The 25882-nt window shown below is 35.8% G+C and overlaps 1 protein-coding gene across 1 annotated transcript in view; it reads right to left on the bottom strand.

Annotated features, from left to right (window-relative positions):
* Nucleotides 1-25882, bottom strand: part of ENPP1 (ectonucleotide pyrophosphatase/phosphodiesterase 1) — a 1288649-nt gene that overhangs the window by 964251 nt on the left and 298516 nt on the right. The window contains exon 3 of the mRNA XM_044063702.1: nt 8605-8721. Within this exon, the coding sequence (XP_043919637.1) occupies nt 8605-8721 (117 nt within the window). The remainder of the gene's footprint in view (nt 1-8604; nt 8722-25882) is intronic.

Below are 25882 nucleotides of genomic sequence, written 5' to 3'. Positions count from 1 at the left end.
TTCCCTTTATGTACCCTCAAAAGGACCATACTTAGTACCTCATTACACCTCTCTCTCCAATGTGTCTACTATGCATTTGCATAATTTTATACAAACAACATTTTTTTATTGTTGACCTATTGAACTATATCAATGTAAAAGTGTTACTTAGCTTATTTTTAATGCAACTTTAACTTTATGCATGTAACCCAACACATGTGAATCTTTTTGCTATAACTGCTATTATATCAATATTGTTTAAAATTGTACTTGATTAAATTGTACTACTGGAGCTTTTCTCCTTGGGTCTCCACTGAAAATGGGCCACAAGCCCAATTGGACAAACCTGGTTAACAAATGTCAATAAATAAATAAATAAATAAAATTGTCTTGCTTGGTCTTCTCTAGTAACTGCTTTGCACGTTGTGAAAAACATTTGACTGTGGATACTTAGAGCTACTTGTGACATAAAGTTCCACTCCTTGGCAAATCATTTGAACTGTTGGCTTGTAAATTGCACACCGGTGTTAGAAATAACTTTGTGTGGACTACCATGGACTGCAAAATGATGCATCATCTTAGTAATGACAGCAGTGAATGCTAGATTGGGAAGTAGGTCAGTCTCAAACCAATTGGAATAAGAGTCTACTAACACCAAATATGTTGTGATATAGCCTGCAAGAGAGGGAGAAGTGGTAAGGAGCTAAACGTCCAAAAGTCATGATCAGATTGGAGTCATGAAGAACAGAGACATTGTACATTGTGGAATCTAGTTTAGCTGAAGTGGTTCTTTCTGTTGATGTGGCTTTGTACTATTACACATAGAACAAGATGAAAGTATTCTCTCAATATCTTGTGACACAGAAGACCAAAATAGTAGTCCTCTCACCCTTCTTTTGGTAGAGTCTGCTCCTAGGTGACCTTGATGTAAAACAGTAATGTACTCTTGTTGTAAAGACATTGGAACAATAACTTTAGGACCTCTCATGACAATTCCATTGCCTGACAAAATCTCATCTCTGTATGGAAAATAATGGTGCACTTCTGGAGGTAAACTAGATTGCTTTGATGGCCATCCTGCTTTGAGGAAGTGGTTGAGCTTTTGTAAAACTGGATCTGCAGCTGTATAATCTCTGAGCTCATCAAGACAAGTGGAAAAAAGATTTCTCACCTCCTTGACTTCAAAATCAAATCTTTCATTCTCATGATGTTCAGTGGTACTTCTGGGTGATCTGGATAACGTGTCAGCAAAATAAATAAGTTTGCCTTTCTTGTACACAAGATTGAAATGATAATTTTGCAATCCCAACATCATGCATTGCAATCTGGCTGGATCTGTATGCATAGGCTTTCTCAAAATAGTGACTAGAGGTTGATGATCTGTTTCGATCTGGACAGATCTACCATACACATAATCATGGAACTTGGAACATGCAAACACAATTGCCAGAAGCTCTTTCTCTATCTGGGCATATTGCATTTCAGCCTGGGTAAGAACTCTGGATGCATAAGCAACAGGTTTGCCCTCTTGTAAAATGACTGCACCAAGACCAAATTTTGAAGCATCACATGAAAGAGTAACTGTCTTGTGTGGATGTCATAGTATCTGAGAGTAGGTAGTCTACCAATTCTCTGTTTCAGGACACCAAATGCTCTCTGGTGTTCTAATCAAAACCAAGATACATCTTTACGTGTTAACTCCCTGAGTTGTGCTGATATTTGAGTCAAGTTTGGAATGAACTTGCCTAGGTAGTTAACCATGCCAAGAAAATGTTGCAGGTAGAGCTGGCATCTTGAGAATGGCTGTTTGCTTAAAAGGGTCAGTTTGTAGGCCTAAACTGGTAAATAAATGACCAACATAAGTGACTTCTCGTAGCCTGAGTTTGCATTTCTGTGGATTCAGCTTAAGATTCACTTGACGTGCCCTTTCCAGAACTGTTCTGAGGTTTCTGTCATGCTCTGCTTCTACTAGTATGTCGTCTACTATAATACACAAGGATACCCAGAAAAAATTTGCTCCATTGCACACTGAAAGACTTCACTTGCAGAATTTATCTCAAATGGCATTCTCAGAAATCTGTGCCTTCCAAATGGAGTACTGAACGTAGTGAACAGCAAGGATTTCTTGTGAAGCAAATTTGCCAAAATGAATTCTTTGCATCTAAGACAGAAAAAACAGTGGTATTTGGCATTAGAGCTGCAACTTCTTCGACTGTATGCATCAGATGATGAGGTCTTCTTAGTGCTTTGTTCAAATCTCCTGGATCAATACACATTCTGATATCATCTAAGCTTTTCTTATGAGCAATGACCATGGAGGATGCCCTTTCTCTTGTTCTGTGACTGGACAAATCATGCCTTGTTGCACCATTTTGTTTAGTTCAGCTTTAACTCTGGTCTACATAGCTATTGGGTCTTTTCTGGATAGCCTAATAATTGGACTGACATATGGGTTTAACTTCATGTCGTACATCTGGAAGCTTGCCTCATTTGTCTTTGAAACCATCAGCATAGGTACAAAAAATAGACTGGGCAAACTTAAGAGTGGTGGTCTTACAAGCTAACATGGTGAACTTCCTTGTTAAATGAAAGCAGTCCCATTTTCAGTGCATCTCTGAGGCCTAATAATGACTGTACGTGCCTCTTGATCACATAAAATAATAAGTCGCAGTGTCTCCTGATCTTCTGGGAGCAACATTACACCACTGCTGAGCCTTCAGTTTGAATCTCTTCACCAACATAAGTAACACGATTCGCAAACTTTGCCAAATCAAGCCTTCCACTAACACATACTCTAGCAAATGTTTCTGCAGACATAACATTGCACTTTCAGCCAATATCAACTTTGAGCTCTGTGGGTTTGCCATTTATCTGAACAGTACAAAATAATTCATTCTTGGCCAACCAATCAACTCCATTGACTGTTTCATTAAGCACTGACACACCATCAACATAAAAATAATGAGACTCTGGTTATGGCTTTCTAACTGATCAGCTAATTTCTTAAAATATTCCTTTTTAATAAAAGAATGTGTGGCTTTTGATTTACAAAATATTTTGAAATTACTCCATTTATTATATCTGTGGCATTGTCGACCAAAAGCTAACCATTTCTCTCATTTTAGATTCATGACTATTACCACAATTACTACAGTTGGCAATGAAATTGGGTGTTGGCCCTTCCTTTGAGTTTGCTGTCACAAACTTGTGCTTCACTGAGGTTGTGCAAACTCTGGATCTTGCTAGAAAGCTCTGGGGTTTACCGGTGAGTGTTGCAAGGGCTGCAGTAGCTGCCATGTGACTGGGCCTGTTTCTTTTAATCACATGCTGAATGCTATCAATGTGAAGTTTAGAAGTTACTGGAAACATGCCTTTCTTATTTGTAAGCATATTCGTGTGCTTTTCTGGGAGCTCATATATCTGACAAATCTCAATGGCCTTATTCAAAGTTAAATCACTGTCATGAACAAAATCTTTCTCACAGTATCATCTTTAATACCACATACATCTGTCTTTTATCAGCTCATCGCTTAAATCACCAAATCTGCACATTTTAGATTAATTTTTCAAGTTGGTTATATATGCTGCAAAAGTTTCACCTGGCTTTTGATCCCTTGTGTAAAATAAGTGTTTCTTTATTGTTAATGTTTGTCTGCGTTTACACACTTCTCTAAATTTACATTTTAAGCACTCAGGGTCCTCCCTTGACTCAGCCTGTACAACAATATGACGTTCTTCCTCACTCCAGCAAAGACAGCAGGTGCATACACAAATGAATGTTACCTTTCAATGACTTTTGACCCAGCTAAATTAAGTAGAAAAAATGCCTTTGTACGGTCATTTTTATCAGTAAATGCAGCCTGTATGAAAATGTTGTACTCTTGCTCAAACACTCTCCAGTTCTCTTCAATACTATTATTAAACACTAGTAGACCAGGTTTTTGAAATCCTTCAGCCATGCCAATAAAGTATGCACAAACACACTGAAAATATGGCCCTTGTAATTATATACGAACAAGTTGCCTCTCTGCAGCTTGCAGTAACACACAAATGCACAATAAACTCTTTGAAACACTGTACTTTGTGAAATATGCCCTGAAATGGCTGTATTTGTGAAATAACTTTACTGTAATACGGCACAAACATGAGAACAGCACTTCACATGCATCTGATTACTCGGATAGCCTTAATCAATTCCACTTCTCTATATTCCACCAACTGTAGCTAAATGCCTCTTGAATTCCAAGTAGAGAAACTGGAGTTCTTTCTGGCCATTAGATATGCCACTTCTGACACCATGTCACTCATCCCCTTGTACACCGAAGACAGGGTAGTTCATTTTAAGATGTTTTATTACATAGAAACACATCTGGATGAATAGCAGCATCAGTAAATATAAACAAACTGATAAACAGTTTGTGCTTACACATATACATACTTCCATCTCAACAGCTTAGTACAAAATGGCAGTCAGACTTGCACAACCTCAGTATTTATAGACTTGTGCAAGCCCTTGGATAGCTTCTTAAAGAGACATACATATATTGATCTACTAGTACCATACAAGTGTAGGATATAAAAACATACAAAAAAAGATTTAGTTGGGAACTTGTTTTTTTCTTGTTGACATTATTAGTACATTACTGTTGTGTTGTCACAGATGCTGGGCTTTGAATTTTGATCACAAGAGATGAAAACAAGGGAAAACATGTAAAATTAAAACTCACCTTTTCCCTTTTATCAATGTTTGTGTGACCTTCAAATTAGTGTATCTGGAGATCAGGGTTAGAGGGTCTTGTTAATACCTTGGAGCATGCATGGCGAGCAATAAATATTATAGCATATTTTATATTTAACATAGCGAGACAGGTTTAAAAAAAAAAGCAATGGAGAAAGCAAGATCTCCGTTGATTTTACTGTTTCGCTACATATATATATATATATATATATATATATATATATATATATATATAAACATCTCCGTTGCTTATTTTAAAGCTGTCTCGCTATGTTAAACCCATTTAACATAGCAAAATAGTAAAAAGCAACAGAGATCTTGCTTTCTCTCCGTTGCTTTTGGCCACAGCTCTGATGTACTGCGTAGGCATGCGCAGTACATCAGAACTGCCACGGATACCAGACAGCTGTGGAAGGGCAGCAAAGAGGCATTATACAATGCCATTATTTAAGAAAAGTAATTATTTATTTTCTTAAATAATGTTATAGTATAATAGCAATAACCCACTTCTGGGTGTGGGTAATGCAGGATTTACCCACGGTTGTCTTTGTTTGGTCCCTCAGGCTTCGCCCTCGGGACCAAACCACACCAACCGTGGGTAAATCCCGCATTACCCACAGCCAGGCGTGGGTTATTGCTATACCATTCTCTCATATTATACTTTTCATACTTCTCTTCTTGGTTGTATACTGAGCTGAAATAATAAGAAACCTATTGATTTAACTGGGTATCTGATTTCAGAGACTATTGTTTTTACCCTTTTTGAAGTGACTACATTCATGGTCTTCTAATATCTTAAATGACTTATAATGGATTTTCCACTTCAGTCCATCTGAATCAATGTCTCCACTTGATGTTCTTTTTATACTTTTACACACAAAAGATCATACAGTTTTTTCTAGTGTTGTGTACATTCTTCCCATAATGCTATACATTTAGATTTCACAGCAACAGTTTTGTGACAGCTACTAACTGGTTATCTATAAGACCTAATTGTTAACTTTGGGTCCCTGTCTCTGCCTCTTTAATGTATTAGAAAATTTTCAAGAAATCCCGAAAATATAGTAGTAATGAGGAATTATCTTTCCTTTCCTGTTACATAAGTCATTACTTCAGCCCTTCGTTCCTAGGTTCCATTATAAACATCTTGTAAACCATGAAAAACTTTAATAGTTCAGCATTCCTAGCCTAATAACCTATCTCTCTAAGCCGGGGGGAGGGGATGATCTGTTCTTCTACCCAAACAGCATTCCAATCTCCTGTTATGATAACTGGTATTGCTGCAAATTCTTGTATCCCTTTGGTTACATTTATACAAAAGTATTGCATTCCATAAGCAGCCCATACACTGATTTTAAAATAAATGTTCTGTCCACTGATATTTAGCACTAACAATGAAATTCTGCCTTCTATTCCAGAATACCCACGTTCTATCTCAATTTTAATCTTAGAGATTTTGAGCAAAATCACTTTAAATTGTGTTTGTAATACTTTGGTTCTTTTCTCCCTGAGCCTTCGTTGAAAAGTGGCAGGTACCCAGTCAGACTTTCCCAATCAAATGTCAATAAATAAATGAATACATTTTAAACACATGACAAAAAACTATCTTTGAGTCTAAATGCATTTTAGATCATAAACATGAAAGGAAAATACTTCAGGTATTAACATTACTTTGATTCCTTTTTATCACTGATACCAAAAGTATTATTATTGTCAAAGGATGGTCACACAAGAATAGACCAACACAAAAAGCACAAGGAAAGACAAAGGGGGAAGCCTAGGAGCATAATTTTCTGATGATATACAGGCTGAGGGTGCCTTCATTCCATCTTACTTTACCGGGGACATTGACTCCGACTAACAACTACTGCTCTGAGTTCTCTCTCTATTTCCACTGTGAAGAAATAACAAGTGCTAATTCTTTCCATAGGATTTTGTTTGTGTCTTTCGGCTTTTCCAGGTTAGGGGTCGCCACAGCAGAACTCCGGTCTGCTTATGATTGGTAGTTGATTTTTATGTACCGGCTTGCCAGGCCTGATTCACAACCTTCAATGAAGGTATGCCCATTCATGCATTTCTCCACGCAGAAGACGCTCTGGCTGAGAATCGAACTGGACAGCATCTTACTGTGAGGTGACAACGCTACCGCAGCACCACCACCGCGGGTATAATTCTTTCCATAGGATGACAACTGAAAAATATGACTCCACATTCTTCTCCCATAAATTCCTTCTTAAACTATAGAATTACTCGTAGTTATCGATCCTTTACTCTTATTAACTCTGAAAAGATCTGAATCAGTGCCCCAGCTGCTTTCAACTGCTTCATTTTTCTAACTTCCACTGACAATTCCTCTTGTCCTTTGTATATGCACATTTTGCAGTCACTGCTATGTGGAAAGTTTCTCCTTATTTTGTTCTCCTTAAAGTTCTGTGCACTCATTTCAAGAGAAATACAAAATAGATTTGATAAAATACACACAGATTTTGCACATATCATCTGAATACACTGCTCTAGAACATAATAGTATCTCAACTTTCTGGTGTGTACAAAAATCTCAAACTTTTCCACCTGGTTTTGGACTTAAAGTCTAGCATTTGCCTATTCCATGTCACTGTTTTTTTTTTTTTTGAAATTTTAAATCATTTTATAATTCTTCATGTTGAAAATGGAGGCACTCATACCTCTCAAGCACGTGGTTCAATTCTTATCACATCTGACTAATATCTTGATAATTTTTTAAGGAAACTTTAATTTTCTCCTGTTTTGATATGACTGCCTACAGTTGTTCAAGTACCATTTTCCAAGATTGGTTTGGAGAGTTCTGTTTTAGGGATTGAACACATTCTTTTCCAGGGCCATTTACCTAGGTGTTAACTTTCCAACAGGTATTTTCGACCTCTCTTCCTTTCATCCCCTCTTCTGCTATAGTCTTTGCTAGTAGTTTTGTGACTTGTAACAGAACACTTACATTTTGCCTGAATCTTTACTATATTTCTTTTTCTCTGTGATTCCCCTATGTACTTTAGCAGTTTTTAGATCCTCAGTCCCAAGCTCTTTACAAATAAAAATTCAAACATGGCAGTATGAAAGAGACAGGGAGGAGATGTCACTGCTACAAACTAAATGCAAATACAGTCACTATAGCCAGACTACAAAATAATATAAATAAATAAAAAAACTGACCCCAAATCCTTAATTGATATTTTTTCCCAAGCACCATATCTGAAAGCAAGCCAAAATTTGACAAAGTTAAACCAATCCAACAGACTGTTGGTTGTCCACCCTGCTACTGTTTCTGGATTTTCTGCACTTCCATCTAAAGTCAGATGTACTTGTCTGATGGTCTTCAGCAGAACATATGCAGGCCTTAATCTGTCTGTGATATGGTCCCTCGCATTTTTTTCTTACTAAACCACCTCTGTCACACATGCATTGGCATGACAGTGAACCAAAAATGTCTTCATGCTCACTCCCACCAAGCACAATTATGTGTGCTGGGACTCACACTCTTGGGTTCTTACATTGCTTTCCACCACAAATTCCATAATCTCAGCAACATGAAGAAGATACGCTAAATCCAACCTGAAAGAACAATACAGCTACTAGACATGAGTTTCTGTCATCTTCAAGAATACCCGCAACACGATCAGGTACTCTGTCTGTTAGCATTGTTATCGTCTTCCTCTACGGAATCAGAATTCTTACGCGATTTATGTGAAATGCCACAATATAAATAGAACTAAACAAACTAATACTGCACTTAAGCTATACACTACACATGTTTTATTTGCCTGCCCAGTGGAAAGGTGATGTAAATGTGCTATGCTATTTTACAAAAAAACATAAGCAAAATGAAACAATACATCAGCTTCATTTTTTCTTACCAGGTTGTACACACACTTCTTGGAAATCCAGGCAGCAGTTTCCAAGTTCAATGCAGGCAATATCACAACGGCAGGGACCAAACTTTCTCTCAAAACATCTATATCTGCAACTGTTAACTGGAAAAAAAAGATCAACACTGTTACATAACTGACTACACTACCTTTAAGTAGCTTAGTTATAAGCAAATTAAACAACTCGGATAGCAAACAGTGTTAGCAATTTCCACTGTGATCAGCAAATATGAAAATATAAAAAACAAAAGTGATATATTCAGCACAAAATAACAATGGAAGGACGAGGGAAAACATAACGTTAGACAAAAAAGAGAAATCAGATGCATATTTTTTACATTTACGACATGTAAAGCCTTAAAAATATACAAGCAAAAAGTATTTTTCAAAGCAGACTTTTGATAACATTGCAGGTGTGCCCTAGCCTATATTAGCAATATTTAAAGATGTGTGGTCAGGCACACAAAAAGAGGAAGAAAGTAGCAGTGAAGACCTACACATAAGGAGCATTAGTACTGCTTTACTGTGAGTGTGTGTGTGTGTGTGTGTGTGTGTGTGTGTGTGTGTGTGTGTGTGTGTGTGTCTGCGCACACGTGCACACGCAGCTGCACCTTGTGGATGTGTACTGGGCCATTGCCTCAACATATGTTCCAGTACTGGTGAGATCATACAGACAGGCTCAGTAAATCCTTAAAACTGCAATGATGACAAATTTGCAATGTTTACAGGTTTGCAGTACTACTATTAGCTACAAACAGAGCTCTGAGTAGTGAACAGTTTCAAAATTACAAAAAGTCTGCAACCTACTATAAACTATTAACACAAATCAGTAGCAGAAGTATCCATAACATCCAGAGGGTCAACAAAGAAATGAAAAAGTGAAATAGAAGGGAGAGCAGCCATGAAAATTCTGAAGGAGACAAACTGTGTGGTACACAGAGATGGGAAAAGCAGATGGTGAAGGTAGCCGAAGAAGAAAACTTTTCAATTACTCTGGAGAGAAAAACTGACCAATGCATTCTGGCATTCTCAAGATAAATAGCTCAAGGTTGCAGGAAGTCAAACACTTTTAATCAGGTATTCATTGGAAATAGCTGGTATGTAAACTGCTGAGAAAAAGATGAAAGAAAAAAAAATGTTTAACAGCGATTTAAGTATGAACAAATATTCAGAAACGAGATGAAATCAAGGATAGGCAATGCAGAGACAACTTGAGGTTTCCAGTGGGAACAAACAAATGAAGGGAAGGATTACAGAGTCTTTATGAGAAAATGTCTCAGCATATGGGGACTTTCTTTTCCTGATATCAAAAAAGAAACAACACAAAGAATAAAGATTCCTAATATGAAACTGATAAACCAGTCAAGATCTATATTGATTAAACTGCAGACATAACAACTAAAGGAGAAAATTCATTATATTTTATAGAGGGGGGAAACATCTTAAGGGTTGGAGACGCACAGGTTTATGTGAATAATTACTTTTCATCAAAACATACACACACACACACACACACACACACACACACACACACACACACACACACACACACACACACACAAACTGCTTTTCTTCTTTCCATAAAACCCTGCAAAGAAATGAAATGACAAGATATTGAATTACTTCAAGTATTCAATTAATTTGGAGTAAAACCAACACAAAACCTCAGTAAGCACAAGATAAACAGGAAAAGAGAAAACAAAACCTGGAAATAGAAGAAGAGGGCAAGGGAACAAGCAATCAGTGAACAGGTGCAGAAAACAAAATTAAGGCAACTTCAATGGAACATTTTCCTGTAAAAGAATTTCCTGTTTTCCAAAATACAATGATGGATAAAACAAATAAAAACAGTTTAGTGAAATACTACAAAAATAATGCACTTGGAACACTGAATGAGGACACTACTTAAAATAACGATTTCATTTCATCTTCTTGTCAATACATGATGTCTTCTAAAATCCAAATTTGAATGAAGAAGGAAACTATGATATTATGTGATAGAAACCAACAGACAGTATTGCATTGTATTAGTTCTGGTAATGCTTGCACTAGATCCAGGAATATTTCAAAATTAATGAGACATATTGACTGAAAGTAAGCTAGATAACAAGCTTCATAAAAGCAATCCACTAGAAGCACTGACTGAGGAAAGCTGGTTAAATGCAGGAAATTGTTTGGTATAACTAAAATATAAAACATTCACACTGGAAAAGTTTTAAAACTATTGAGATAAATAACTACCACTGAGGAAATAACTTCAATTCATTTTCTTGCCATAAGTGTTATCAAGTTTCAAAGTGAAGGCTTCTCATTCTGTAGACTATATGACTCCTTTATTCATGGAAGTAATTTGCCTTCCTTGATTAGCTGTGCTTGATTGTAAGAGGATGAAGTTGTGTTTGATAGTAAAACTTGACCTTTTAAAAACAGTTCTAGCATTTGGTTCACTTAATAAAAGGTAAACAGATATTGTTCATTGTGTAACCAATGTCCAGTACATTCCTGTAAAAAAGGAATATGAACAAATCTAGATAAACTGATTATTTAGCAATTTATTGGAAAAAGGACAGCATTACAAATAAAAGGCTGCAGGCAATGGAAATAAACAGATAAATGATTTTTAATATCTGTTCTCAAGCCAAATTATCAGAATTTGAGAGACTAGAAAGCAATGGAAGACAATTTACACTGCTGTTTTGCACACAATGTCAGCTCTGTTGCATTTGAAAAATATGTATACAGTTAGCATGCTGTTCACATCTGAGTAGGGAGGGAATTGTTTGTTCTAATAAGAGATCAGGTTCAGTTGGGACAATATTATCCAAATATAAAGCGACACAAAAAATAAAAGAAACAAGACTATGAAGGGTTACCTTGTAATAGAAAAACAAAGAATATAAGTAAAATATTATATAAACATTACTATAGCACAATCTGATTTATTGCCATGAAATTTGAATGTACAAGTAGCTAAGAAAAAAACAGAAGAAAGATCTGACTTACATTAACAACTAACATACAAAAAGCACACCTGACTCATCTCATACAGAATATGAAAGTTTTATAATGCAAAATGGGAAAGAGGGTTTCTCTGCTGGAATAGAACAAGAACAAAACAAAGGGGTCTCTACGTATCTACCCTCAGACAGTATTCTATGGTATCTTGGCCCTCGAGAGACATTTTTCTGTATATTCCCTATAGTGTTCCAATTTCCTTCTACCACCATACATCCTTAATGTTGTTGGGTCTTTCGGCTTATCCCGGTCAGGGGTCGCCACAGCGGAACTCCGGTCTGCTAATGTTTGGTAGTGGATTTTTACGTGCCGAGTTACCAGCCCTGACGCAAACCTTCAACAAAGGTACACCCATTCACGCATGCCTCCACACAGAAGATGCTCTAGCTGAGAATCGAATGCGACAAAGTCTTGCTGTGAGGCGACAATGCTACCGCAGCACCACTACCGTGGAACCATACATCCTTAATAAAAATGTCTTCCATAATACTCTTTGCATCTTGTCTGTTTTATATGGAATATATAGTATAGGTAGTGTAATTCGTAGGGAAATATACACATGCATAATGAAAATAAATCAGAATGAAGTGGTATATACCTATTTTTCAGTGAAATGTGATTCCTGGCAAGATCAGAAAGATGTTACATATCAAATGGATAACATATCATGGTCTGAACCACGTAAACATACCCAAGTGTAGTGTCAGATCACACACCTATGCAAATTAAGTTTTAAGAAAATTACATTGTATTAACATTGGCATTTCCAGTATTTCTTCTGAAAAGAAAGTCATTTAATGATTGGATAGATCAAACTACAACCAAAATGTTATTAGATTGCAATCGAGCTCGCAAAGGATTGGGATTCTTGTAAACTGAAGATTAGAAACGTAGTCATAATGAAAGCAAATCTGATGAGGAATAACAGTCAGAATACTATCTAAACAGCATTAAGGTAAGGGATTTACAGATTCAAAAAGAAGTAATATAACACAACAAGAGTAAATGAAAGAAGCTATAATGCCTATGCAAGAATACTTAAATATATATATATATATATATATATATATATTAGAGCAACCAAATGGTTGACTCAACATATTAGACATCAAAAGACTGAAAGAATAAAAATGAAGATTAGGAACTATGAGAACGGTAGACAAAAGGGGGCAGAGGAAACATTATGAATGTAATGGTTAATTATTTTAGTTCACTACATGAACAACTTGTACAGGTTGTCAGTGATACACAGGAAGTAATACTATATTTTAGACAATTGTAACTCCCTGTGTAAACAGAAGTATTAAGAGGAGTGTTAACATCAACAACAAAGGAAACTGAAATTAAAGAAGCAAAGACAAACCTAAATACAGGGAAATCCCTGGTAGTGATGGAATTCCAATAGATATGTGGAGAAAAAATGAGCAGAAGATAATAAAAATATGGACAGTACTTTTTAACAACATTATTCTGCATGGGGATGTGCCCTTATCTTCAGAAGAGGCAAATATAGAGCCCCTTCATCCAGGGTCATATACACCCATTTAGATTCTGAACCATGACTACAAAATGTTTAAGATGAAGTTGGCAAAAAGAATGGCAAAATTATTAAAAGAGGGTTTAACGAATGTGGGCAAACATTTGAAAATATTAACAGATATTTTACGATTCAAACAGATTCATGCAACAATAACAATATATTGATGCTAATAGGTTTAGAGGCTAGAAAAGAATCTGACAGAGTGAGTTGGAAATTTTACTCTAACATCCAACAACGGCATAACTATCTCCCCAGATTCGCACACAAAACTTCTTGGGTTCACAGTAGATAATACACTAAAATATGACTACCATGTTAATCAAACTATCAAATCTGTTAACAAAAATTGGGCCTCTATAGGATCAAATCCTTTTCACCCCATTAGCAAGTACTACCATTTATGCTTCCCCTCTTTACACTAACCTAAACAATGCCTCTCTGTCCAAACTTGCTAGATGCCATCACCAAGTGGCCAGGTTTGCTACAGGAACACCCTATAGGACCCACCATTGCCTGAACCTATCTCAACTAGGATGGCTAGAATGGCCTAACCTGGTCCAATATAATCAACTCATTATAGCCCATAAGGTTCTATACCATCCTGAATATACCACTGCCTTAAACGATATCATTAAGCCATATAGCAACTGCCGACAAACTGCTGGTACAAAGTCCAAGAGGGGGACTCTCTATTTGCCAACTCAGTAGATAAAATCTAGAACCCTCACCCAGTTCAAAAAAAATCCTCAAACTCCACCTCCAAAAACATTGGCTATGTCCCTGTTTCAATCCTGATTAGCTAATTATCTGAATTTATGGTTTTCTCTTGCTAACTGTGCTTGATCTATTATAGAACATATGCCTAATATATATGTTTAGACAAACCTCTTGTCTGGAGCTTTGTACCATATTTATGAATGCATTTACTCTAATGTATGCTTGTATCTTACTGACTTGTGTATTATTACTTGTACTTACAACTTTCTCTACTCTGTCTTTATGTAACTGTACTTTCTTTTCTCCCGGGCCTCTGCTGAAAATGGCCTTATATCCAGTCAGACTATCCCGGTAAACAAATGTAAAATAAAATAAATAAATAAAATAAATAATAAAAATTTATGAAGAGATCCCTTGAAGCATTTAGGTTTACAGATTCATGGACAACATTAATATTTAATTCCTACACAGAAGTTCAAGCAAGAGTAAAGAATGGTGACGGAATGTTTAAAGTGTTTAGCCTTACAAGAGGAAGAAGGCAGGATTGCCCACTCTCACTACCACTCATTGCTTTACATGTAAAGCCATTAGCGATGGACATAAGACAATCAAGCATAACTGCCAATAACAGGAAAAATACTAATGAGAAAACAAAGCTTTTTCCAGACTAATATTATTTGCTAATAATCAAGAATATTATACAAAAGTATATTTGATAAATTAAAATTGTATAAAAGAACAGCAGGTAGTAAAGCAAATGAAGCAAAAAAGAAAAGGCTGTAAAAAATAAACTGTGTCCCAACGCATGACTTGGTACAGAACTACCTCTATGTGTTGGGTTGCTAAAGAATAAGATACTTGGGGAATTTGGCTGAAATGAGATGCTGAATGAGGTGCTAAGGAAGTGTGTAAAGAAACTGCTTAAAAGATTATATGTAAGATAAGAGTATGGCAATTGTTATTGATTGACATCAATAAGGTACAAGTGATTAAGACATGTTGTTCCTACTGGTGCTTTATGTAGGTCAGCCTTTTCTACATAACAATCAAGAGATAAGATATGGAAAAATATCAAAGAGGAAATTCAGAAGTTTCTTTACGACAAAAGAGGAAGAGTGAAATGGGAAAATCTATCATCAACAAAGGAACAGGGTGGTTTGGGACGTCCAGATTTAGAGGCATTATACTAGATCCTTAAATTAATATACTTGATTGAATATATGGAATATATGCCCAAACGGACATACATGATAGGCATAGTGCCCAATGATATGATCACGTGCACATTTCTGCAGATTTAGAAAATGGAATGTAGCCAGCATTACATAAAGTCTTATACAAATATTGAGCAAGTTTTTATGTTAAATGAAGTTAGACTTTGAAAAAATAGATAACACCAATAGCAGAAAATGTACTGATCATTTAGAAAACAGGGAACACAGAACCAATATCTGGGGAGCAGATGATAAAAAGAGATTAGTTAATAAAATGGACTTAAGCTAGACAAACGTTTGGTTATTTAACTCAAAGCAATTTGCATATAAAGGTCTATCAGGTCAAAGTCTCACAGTGAATGCCAATAAAAAAAGTACCATATGTGACTCAGAATTCTCTCTGAGAATGAAAGAAACCTTAACACTGATTCTTTCTTATGATCCCGTCTGATTATAAATGTTGGAGGTACATACTTTCATATTATTTGGAGACTATTACTTTGGGGTCTCTTCTAATGGTTGACTCTTAGAAGATTACTATCCCTAAGTCATCAAGAAGACAAAGATGAAAGAACTGGAAATGGGAGCTTTAGAAAAGGGAAGGATCAAATTGAATAGAAATAAATGGAATTTTTGGAAGCGTTACATGCAGGATAATGTAACTGGAGTAAGGAGTAAAGGAGTAAGGTTTAAGGGAAGGCAGGAATTGAATAATATATGTGATGTTGGAATGAATGACAGTTGCTATAAAGAAAGAAAACATATGTAATATATAATGCATGAAAAAAATGTTAATGCGGTTTGTTTTCTTTTCTATTAATGTAAGTGTGCCTATGTTTGAAGTGATAATTAAATAAAGGCGTAAAAAAGAGGACAAACTGAAGTGTTTAGTAAATCTCTCTAAGCCTTTTGTACTTCCTAAAATTCTGACATTTTTCGGCTTGCATTATTTTCAAAATTTTCATTTTTATTATGCTGTTTTTAAAAAAATAACACTATTATTTTTCCATTTAACTGAATGAGTAATTCTAAGAAAGTTACATAATAATAACAGTGAGAAAATGTTGCGTCTAAAGTTCTTCCAGTTAACAATAACTGCTTACACATAAGAGGCAGAATGCTTTTGACAATCAGAAGCTCAGTCATGATGCTTAGTACTAGTAAAATCACACTGTGTGTTTCTGAATCTGAATTAAAGGATGCAGTTCCAAAGCACTGCTCGATAGCAGCTACATTACTATGAGCTTTTACTTGCCTAGTTAGCAAAGGGATACTACACTGTTCAGTGAAAAGTGGTGTTCTGATACATCCTCTTAGACATAGTTATTTGATTGCCTTTAATATAAAAAGGCAAAAATGAATGCCTTCAGTCAAAATACAGGTAGAAAGATAGCAGCATTTCAAAGGTATTGCCATATGATCTGCTGTTGCACAGAAACTCTCAATGACAGTTTTTATCTGCAGATTGCTCCATTTTATAGTGCATTAACAACAGTGTTTATGCAACACTTACATGCAGTTTCATAGCATAGCCATATACCACCTACTTTAAAAAACTCACAGCATAGCCATATGCCACCTACTTTAAAATAACCTGCACAAACGTAACCACTATTCACTACCACTTACCCTTAAGAATGGTAGCAAGAATTGTTTGACTTTGCCTCGGGTAAGTTCCAGAAGTCCATCATCTCTCTTTTATGGTCTTCAATGAACTGTTTCACATCAGTGCTGGACTCCCAACCTATCCTTACATTCTATTACAATTTTCCCTTCAGTACTTCATTATAAAGTATTTGGTACTTAGTAATACCGCAACCACATTTCCAACCTGCAATAATTCCTTATGTTTTGACAAAAATATTTCTGTTAATCTTAAAAGGGGTATCTGAACTACTACTAATTATTAGTCTGTCACATTGCGTATGAGAGAGGAAGAGAATTAATGGTCACATTTTGTATTCGTGGGTGGTGTGTGATTACTGCAGCTGTCATACTCTTGTACCTTTACATTAGAGAAGTCTTTCTTTGAACCTCTGCTCAGCAGAAACATACAAACATTGCTTTTAATGTACACAAGTGGTCCCATGTGTACTGAGATGTCTGGAATTATTCAAGGCCCAAAAACTACTTCAAAATGAGTGCCAGTACACAGTTTGTTTTAAGAAAGTTAAGTACTACCACATTATAACACATGTGGGCAACATACAGTTCAACTCTCCAGCTTTTCATAGAATGTCCATATTTTTGCCTCATGCATTTTTTGGTCTGCTTTCCTCATGACATTTGTGGTTTCCTTGCAAAATGTAGGATTTTAGAATAGTACGTATTATCGCAATCAGATTCCAAACAGGAAAAACAGCCCTATGGCTTGGAAAAAAGCCATTTCTCCTATGTAAGTACCAAGTATTTTGTCACCTATCCGCTTTCAGGCCACATATCAGTCTCACTGACTAGCTCTCAACTACATTTGACCTGTCCCTTCAGCCAAGTATACATACTCTCAGAACTCTTTGCATTAGCTACCTACAATGTGCATTAATTACCTGGATCTGCCTGCTCTCTATTTAGCTAATGTTTTTGTAATGCAATCCACACTGCTCTTCCTAATGCAATATTTTTCTCTCCTATTCAAGTTGTTTTACTTCTAACCATCCTTCCTTCAGTTACATAATTATTTAGTAATTTATATTTGTTTGCTGGGTAGTACACTGATGTCAATGAACCATTTGCAGATCTGGGTGAAGAGAATCACAGAAGCAACTAACAAAACATTTAACTTTAAAGCACACACCTTTTTTTAACTGGTTATCCTCCGTGTTTACACTCTCCCATAAGCTCATCTGCATAAACCCTGTCTTTACCAATCAAATGATACTCAGAGCATCCCGGCAAGAGTTTGACATACTGCCTTTGGTCACAGGGATATCTGTATGCTAGGCTAACCTGCATGCCCCTTGATTTCTTCAGTCCAGAACACTGTACAGTCCTATGTCAGCCATTTACTACACAACGTTTCATTGTTCAGGACAGTATCACTTCCCCAATACCTCTTATCTTTGGTGCCATTACCTCAGTCTGAAATAATTAATCCTGCACCATTCATCTTAGCATGGCCTAATCTAAAGCATAAGCTTCCTAATTCAAGGTTAACTCTTCCTGTTCTTAATTAACTAGACATCTTGAAAAACTACATTCTAGTAATGCAAGTATTTTGTTATTAATACATTGCCTTTGTATTTCTCTGTCTTTAACAGCTTTCATTTTTTCCACAGAAGATGGTCTAACACTATCCAACTCTCTTCCCATCAGCAGGGATCTAAGATGAAGTTACTGGAAAGATATTCTCATAAAAAGGAAAGACCCCTTTATGAGGTGAATGGGACTGCTAACACCATCAATCAAATGTTAGGAAGGCTATGTGGTAAGAGTGGAAAGGATAGAAAAACAGAGATAAAAGACATATGTCACCTAGGTTTGATTACTACAAGAACCATAAACAAAACATCTCAGTTTCCCACGTGAAGCTGTTGATGCACAAATGATGCAGACAGTGTCACAGATTCTTGGCATTTAGCAAATTTACAAGATTAACTGCAGAAATCCCTCATTAGGAAGATGTTTTCGACATTTCTTTTTCAAAACTCTGTATATCCAAAGGGTTCCTGTTTGAAAACAGGCTCTATCTACAGTTAAGCCTGACCAATGAGCTCATGTTATCACAAGCCATACAATCAGCTCAGCAGTACCATTTCTTATTATACTCCACTAAATGTGGTCACGTCCTCTAATGGTTTCAACTTCATGTACTCCAACCCAGGGCCGGCTTTAGGCTTAAGCAAATTAGTGGATCGCCTAGGGCACTGTGCTTGCCACTCTTGCATGAGCACTCTTTACCTGTTTACTTACTTACTTACTTACTTACTTACTTATTTATTTATTTATGTATTTATGTATTTACAGTAATGTCTCTTTGCTCTAAAAATAAATAAATAAATACCGTGCCTCAAAAAAAGAAGAAACTGTGCCCGGGCACATGGGGTGACCCGGTGGGGTATATGCTCAGCTACTCTTAAAATGTAAATCACATTTTTAGACATTGCAATGTTACAGAAGTAGAGACCATGCAATTCTTCTTTACATATATATACTTGAAGTAAAATTGTGGACATTCTAAAGAGTAAGGGACATATTTCAACTTCAAGGAATAGCTCAGTGAGTTAATGTTAATACTATGTTAAAATAAGGTTGTCAGTGATCAGCCAAATACTTTTTGACAATATTGTTGTTGGCTTTGAGTGGCATTTCAGATGAGAGGAGAGGTGTGGTGGTACATTATTGCTGCTAATCATCACCAGACCTTTAGGTAATATTTCTGGCTTTGTGATTCGTGTGGATAGTTGAGGTGAGGTTAGGGATGCTGGCAGTGATCAACCAGACATTTTTGGGTACTATTTCTTCTAGCTTTGTGATTTACATGATGCAACTTGGATTGACATATTTTAATATGTGCAAACTTCATACCTCTCAACTTTTCCTGATATTTTTGGTCTGTTCCTCATAAAATTTGTGTTTTTTGGCAAATCACTGAAGATTGAAGTCACTAAATAATGACATACATTTCCATTTGAGACTTCATGTCTTTTACAAAATGCACACTAAGAGCAAACCTGCTATTTTAGCAACTTTTTAAGTTTATAAAAACAATATTTAAAATGTGCCCCTTATTTCTGGTCCTTTGTCCCACCCCATGATTATATGATGGTTTGTCCAAATTTCTTGTGGCTAACAGGATGAGAACTATGGCCAACTTGTTTGTGCAGGCTGTGGAGGTGAAATATTACACAGTCATCAGACATAGCTCTCAATGAATTAGGGGCAAATCTCAACAGAAGTATTTTGTCATATTGGATAAAGAATCCCTATACACCAGTATAGTCCATCAAGTAGACATTGAATTTATTAGGTCACAGTTAGGTAAATGCACTAAATTTGACAATGTTAAAATTAACACTGTGTGTTTAATATTAGAACTAGTTTTAAAGAGTAATTTTTTTTCACATTTGATAATGTTATAGATCAGCAGCTTCAGGAGTGGCTTTGTGTGTCCGTATGGCACTGGCACATCTCAACCTCCTTTTATGGTGGTGGGAGAAAGAAATCTTCACTAAGTTAAAAGGGTTCCAGACAGTGTCACTACATAAGTGTTTCCTTGATTATTTAGTTTTCATTTGAAATGCAACTCATGAAGAGTTTGACATTTTTTTTCCAAATATTACCTCAAGTATAGATTTTCTTAGTAAAGTAGATGTTGCACATTTTTTAGATTTAGAATTAACTCTAGATATATACATTGTAGCATTTTTAGAAAAGAAGCAAGCACTAATAGCATCTTAGATTTATGAAATTTAACATTGTTCATGGTAAAAATTATTAGGTTATCAGGATTATTAAATAGTATGGTAAGTTAAGTGAATTTAAAGTATAAAAAAAATTTATTTTTCGCAAGAAATTATCCAAATGACAAAACGGATGAAATCATTAAAGAGGTGTCAAATAATAGATATAACAAATTCCCTGCTATATTACAATCAGGTTTTGTGCCCGAGGATGCATATAAACACACAGATAGTGATTTTAGTACATCACTTCCACTACCCAATAATCATGATGGTTTTGTTCTTAGCTTGATACTTATGGACAATTGGGAAATAATACAAGGTAACCATAATTTAAGTAACATTGTGGGCTTTAGTCTGAAGTTTTGTCGTGAAAAAGATGAAGACACTGAAATCTTTCTTTGAGAGGCACACAGGTAACTTTTACAAAAAGAATGAGATTAAACTTAAAGGAACTTTCAAATATGTAGATTGTAAATTTTATAGATTTGTTAATAGTGGGATAAGTGTTATTTTGAAACATAAAACAGGACATTTCTCCCTGTGGTTATTATAATCATAAATCAAGAAACATAGTTTATTTGGCTACATGCGCTTCACTTGAGTGTTTTTACATAGAAAAAACTAGCAGAAGGTTTTTATAAGGATTAGTGAATATAAGAGAGTTATCAAGAATAAAGATAAAAACAATAACATCTAATTATTAACCTCACTAGTTTTGAATTAACAGATACACAAGCCTCTGTGTTGAACTGAGGGCTTTCTTTTGTACCAGCCAAAAGATCTGAACTTTTAGATGCACTTTTAAATCATAAAATGTTAGCAAAAGACTTAACATTATGTGCTGAATTTTCCAGTAGTAATGTGGAATGCAATGTCAATCATTTCAGGAAACCAAGTGTTAAGATACCTAATGTACATCCCTCAATAGAAGCTTTTACTAATGTGTGTGAACTTGAGATAAGGGAATTACTTATGTCAGAAGGGAAATCTGCTCATTTTAATTTGAGTAAAGATAAATGGGTAGCCCTAAATATGTTAAAACACATGAATTTTATTGAAATTTATCCAGCTGACAAAGGGGAAGGAATTGTGCTTTTAAATAAAAATGTTTACATTTCTTGCATGAATTATTTGCTTGATGATGACAATATTTTCATGTTGATTAACAGGAATGTTGTTCAAGCAATTATAGAAAAAGTGTTGTTTTTAATTTTTGATCTTCTTATGACTTACATTATATCAGAATATTTATTTAAATATTTTAATACAGAGCATCCTACCATCCCTATGACTTATGGCTTACCCAAAATTCATAAGAGTTTAGTTAACCCACCCATGTGCCCGATTGTCTCTGGGAGAGGGTGGGTAACTGAATCCATTTCCATTTTTGTAGAGAAAATGCTACACCCCATACTTGACAAGACATTTATTTATTTATTTATTTATTTATTTATTTATTAAATTGTTATTGTTCTAATAATCACTAAGAATTTTTTAGAGCAGCTTTATAATGCAACATTACATCTAGACTTGAGAGACTATCTATATTTTGTGACCTTAGATATAGGCTCACTATTCACAGTCATTCCTAATGACTGGAGCATAGCAAATATTAGGGATATTTTGAAAAGTGGTCATGTCCTTACGAATGAAAAAGTGAATTTCATTTATAGTCTACTTGAAATCATACTAGAGAACAATGCCTTCATATTTGGTGACAATTATTTACAAAAGGTTGGTGTAGCTATGGGCAAGGTCTGTGCCAATAGCTATGCCAACCTAGCTTTGGCCAAATGTGAAGGTGACTTAGTGCTAGCAAATAATGATTTTTGTCCACATATTTTACGGTAAAAGCGTTTTGTTGGTGACATTTTCCTTTTATGGCGAGGTTCAGAAGAAACACCGCTCACTTTTATTCAGTACCTGCATTCTACTACTTAGTTTCTGAAATTTTCTTTTAAGTATTTGAAGGAACAGGAAGGAGGGTAAAAGGAACTCACTGCTACACAGAAACAGTATGCACCCCAGGCATATTTCAAAAAACATTCTTAAGGGTCAGTTCCTTAGAATATGAGACTGCACAGTGATGATCAAAAACTCAGGGATGCCTTTGACAGATTGAAATGTGATTTTTTTATGTAAAGTCTATAGTCAGCAAGAAATTGATGCATGCATAAAAACTGTAATGAAAGAGAGAAGGGGTAAAGGGAGACCATTTTTCTCTGAGAGAGTTGATCTGCAGGGTGAACAGTAATGTAGCACCTGTTAAGACCATTAGATTTCCCTTAACCTATTCAAGTGATGTAAGTTTATTTTGTGGAATAAAGAAAAAATTGAATATTTTGTATGCTAATGAAGAACTATGTGAACTTGTGGATGAAGGACCTAGATTCTCTTTCAAGAATAATTTTCTTTAAGGAGACAGCTTTGTTATAAGACTAATAAGACTAAGGAAATGGTTGTCTCCCAAAGGAAAGGAACTTCCCATGTAGGCACTGAAGTGAATGTAAACACATACATAGTAGGTCACACTTCATACATCCTGTACTGGGGTATCGTATTGATTTTTCTTTTTAAGCTGACTGCACTTCCAGAAATTTAGTTTACTATTGCTACTGCAACAGATGTGCAGCCTATTATATAGGTAAAACCAATCGATCACTTAAGGAACGTTTCTTAGAACAATCATCAATCTGTCTTTCAGCTTTTCCCAGTTAGGGGTCGCCACAGCAGAACTTCGGTCCGCTAATGATTGGCAGTAGATTTTTACGTGCTGGCTTGAAGGGCGTAACGCACAACCTTCAGTGAAGGAACGCCCATTCACGCATGTCGACACACAGCAGATGCTCTAACTAAGAATCGAACGTGCAACGTCTAACTGTGAGGTGACAATGCTACCGCAGCACCACCAAATGTTTCTTAGAACACTATAGAGATATTAAGAACAACAAAGCCACCAGTACATTGGCAAAACATGTCCAGCGAACTAACTCAGAACATAACTTCCATTTTTTATTTTAGAGTTAGTTGAAGTTGGTATAAGAGGGGTTAATTTAAGAAACAAAACTGAGGAATATGAGCAGAAATGAATATTGTTTTTTAAAGCAAATAGTAGTCCCGGAATTAATGACACTATCGCTGAAACCTTTCCTGAGAGCAAGCTCATTGAAGCATTAGTGTACTGCTTCTTTAAATGTTTAGTTATTCACTAATGCATCTCTGATTCCTATTGGATACTGTTGGTTTAAATAATGCTACTACAACAGATGTGCAGTCTATTATATAGGTAAAACCAATTGATCACTTAAGGAACATGTCTTAGAACACTATAGGGATATTAAGAACAACAAAGCCACCAGTGCACTGGCAAAACAAGTCCAGTGAACTAACTCAGAACATAATTTAAGTTTTTTATTTTAGAGTTAGTCGAAGTTGGTATGAGGGGGTGATTTAAGAAACAAAACTGAGGAATGTGAGCAGAAATGGATATTGTTTTTTAAAGCAGATAGTAGTCCTGAAATTAATGACACTGTATCACTGAAAATGTTCCTGAGAGCAAGATCATTGAAGCATTAGTGTACTGCTTCTTTAAATGTTTAGTTATTCACTAATGCATCTCTGATTCTTATTGGATATTGTCGATTTAAATAATGCTGTATGCATGTCATTTTTTTGTCTGATGAAGCGGTTTACTATCGTGAAAGTGCTAACTTTTATATCAAATAAACCTTGAACTGTGCTGTGTTGTGCCCTGCTGTGCTGAATCTCCACTTTGCTTTTTTACTTCATATTTATCATTGTGCCTGTGTGGAGTTTCTAAACCTGCCTGTGGTTTTTACTTTATATTTTTGTCAATTTCAGTATTGTTGTCTGAAAAGATTGTGAAATTTGTATTGCTGGAGCTATGTCTCTAAGTGGGTGAAGAGAAGGAGCTTTGTTTTCGGGGGGGTTCAGTAAGAGGTCACCATTGGAGAGCCATGTTTCTATGAAAGAGAAAGCTTGTTGTATTATGTGCTGTAAGTGAGTTAATGTGTCTGATACACAGATGATACTGGAGTCATATGCATCTTAGATTACAGTATCTTCACAGAAGGATGCATGTAAGTTATTGATGAAGACATTAAATAGCAATGGGCCAAGAATGGGTCCCTGAGGTACACTTGTGGGTGTGATGTGATATGGGGAGATACAGCCTTGCCATTTTTCTGCTTGCTGCCTGTCAGCTAGATAGCTAGAATTTCACTGAAGTGAGGAGATCGATAGACAAATGCTGGAAAGTTCTTTAAGGAGTTTGGGTCACGATACCATGTCAAATATTTTTCACAAATCTAGAAATACTGCAGATACTAGTTTGCCAGTGTCATGGACTTTATTCACAAGAGTCCACGAAAGATAATAAGGCTGTTGAAGTACTGTGCACAGGTCTAAAGCCATGTTGATTGTGGGAAAGTAGGTTGTTGTGTGTAAGATGGCACAGAAGTTGTAAGTGCACAATTTTTTCTTGAATCTTAGAGAGGGGGGCAAGATTGCAATAGAAAAAAAGTTTGCGATGTCAGTGGAGTTGCCTCCCTTATATAAAAGGAGATTGTGTGATCTTTTCCTTAGGTTAGGGATACGTGACTCAGCTATGGATCTATTAATTAAGATGGTAACAGGGAATGTTACTGCCTCTATGGCAAGCTTTAGGTATTCTGGTGGGAGGTTGTCTGCTGAGGTTGAGCAAGTTTTCAGTTTTTGTAATAGTTTTTTTTTTTTTTATTTGAGATAAAAGGATGGCCTGAAAAGTAAGCTGGGGATGGTTTGTTTTTTGTTATGACCGAGAGATTGAGTGTGTGTGTGTGTGTGTGTGTGTGTGTGTGTGTGTGTGTGTGTGTGTGTGTGTGTGTGTGTGTGAGTGTGTGTATACAGGTTAGTACTGGGGGTATTAGTAGAAGTAGTGAGTTGTGGTGGATGACTTGGGTTTACTTTTGGGATGGATATGAATTCTACAAAGTATGTGTTGAATTTGGTGGCTGTTTGAAAAGGTGGTATATTATGGTATATTTGGGAATATTTTGATTTCCTGGACTGAGTAGTGACATTACAGAGGACCAGAATTTCTTAGAGTAATTTTTCTGGTTATCTTGAAAGTAGGAATAGTATGATTTTTTTTTTGTCATGCAATATTTGTCTTTTTCTTTGACTGCTGAATTGTCTGTATAACTGAAACATTATGTCATATTTATTCTTTAGCGAGGCAGTCCATGCTTTGTCCCTGTCTTTCATTAGAATTTTGGATGACTTGGTGAGCCATGGGACATGATTATTTTTTATTGTTTTTGTTTGCTGAGGGGCTAAGGAATAAGAATGCGTAGGAAGGTGGCAGCAAGAAAGCAAAG

The sequence above is a fragment of the Protopterus annectens genome, chromosome 1.part0 (assembly GCF_019279795.1).
Source record: "Protopterus annectens isolate FY-2018-M chromosome 1.part0, PAN1.0, whole genome shotgun sequence".
Taxonomy (NCBI): domain Eukaryota; kingdom Metazoa; phylum Chordata; order Ceratodontiformes; family Protopteridae; genus Protopterus; species Protopterus annectens.
This window is presented reverse-complemented; position numbering and strand designations above follow the sequence as displayed.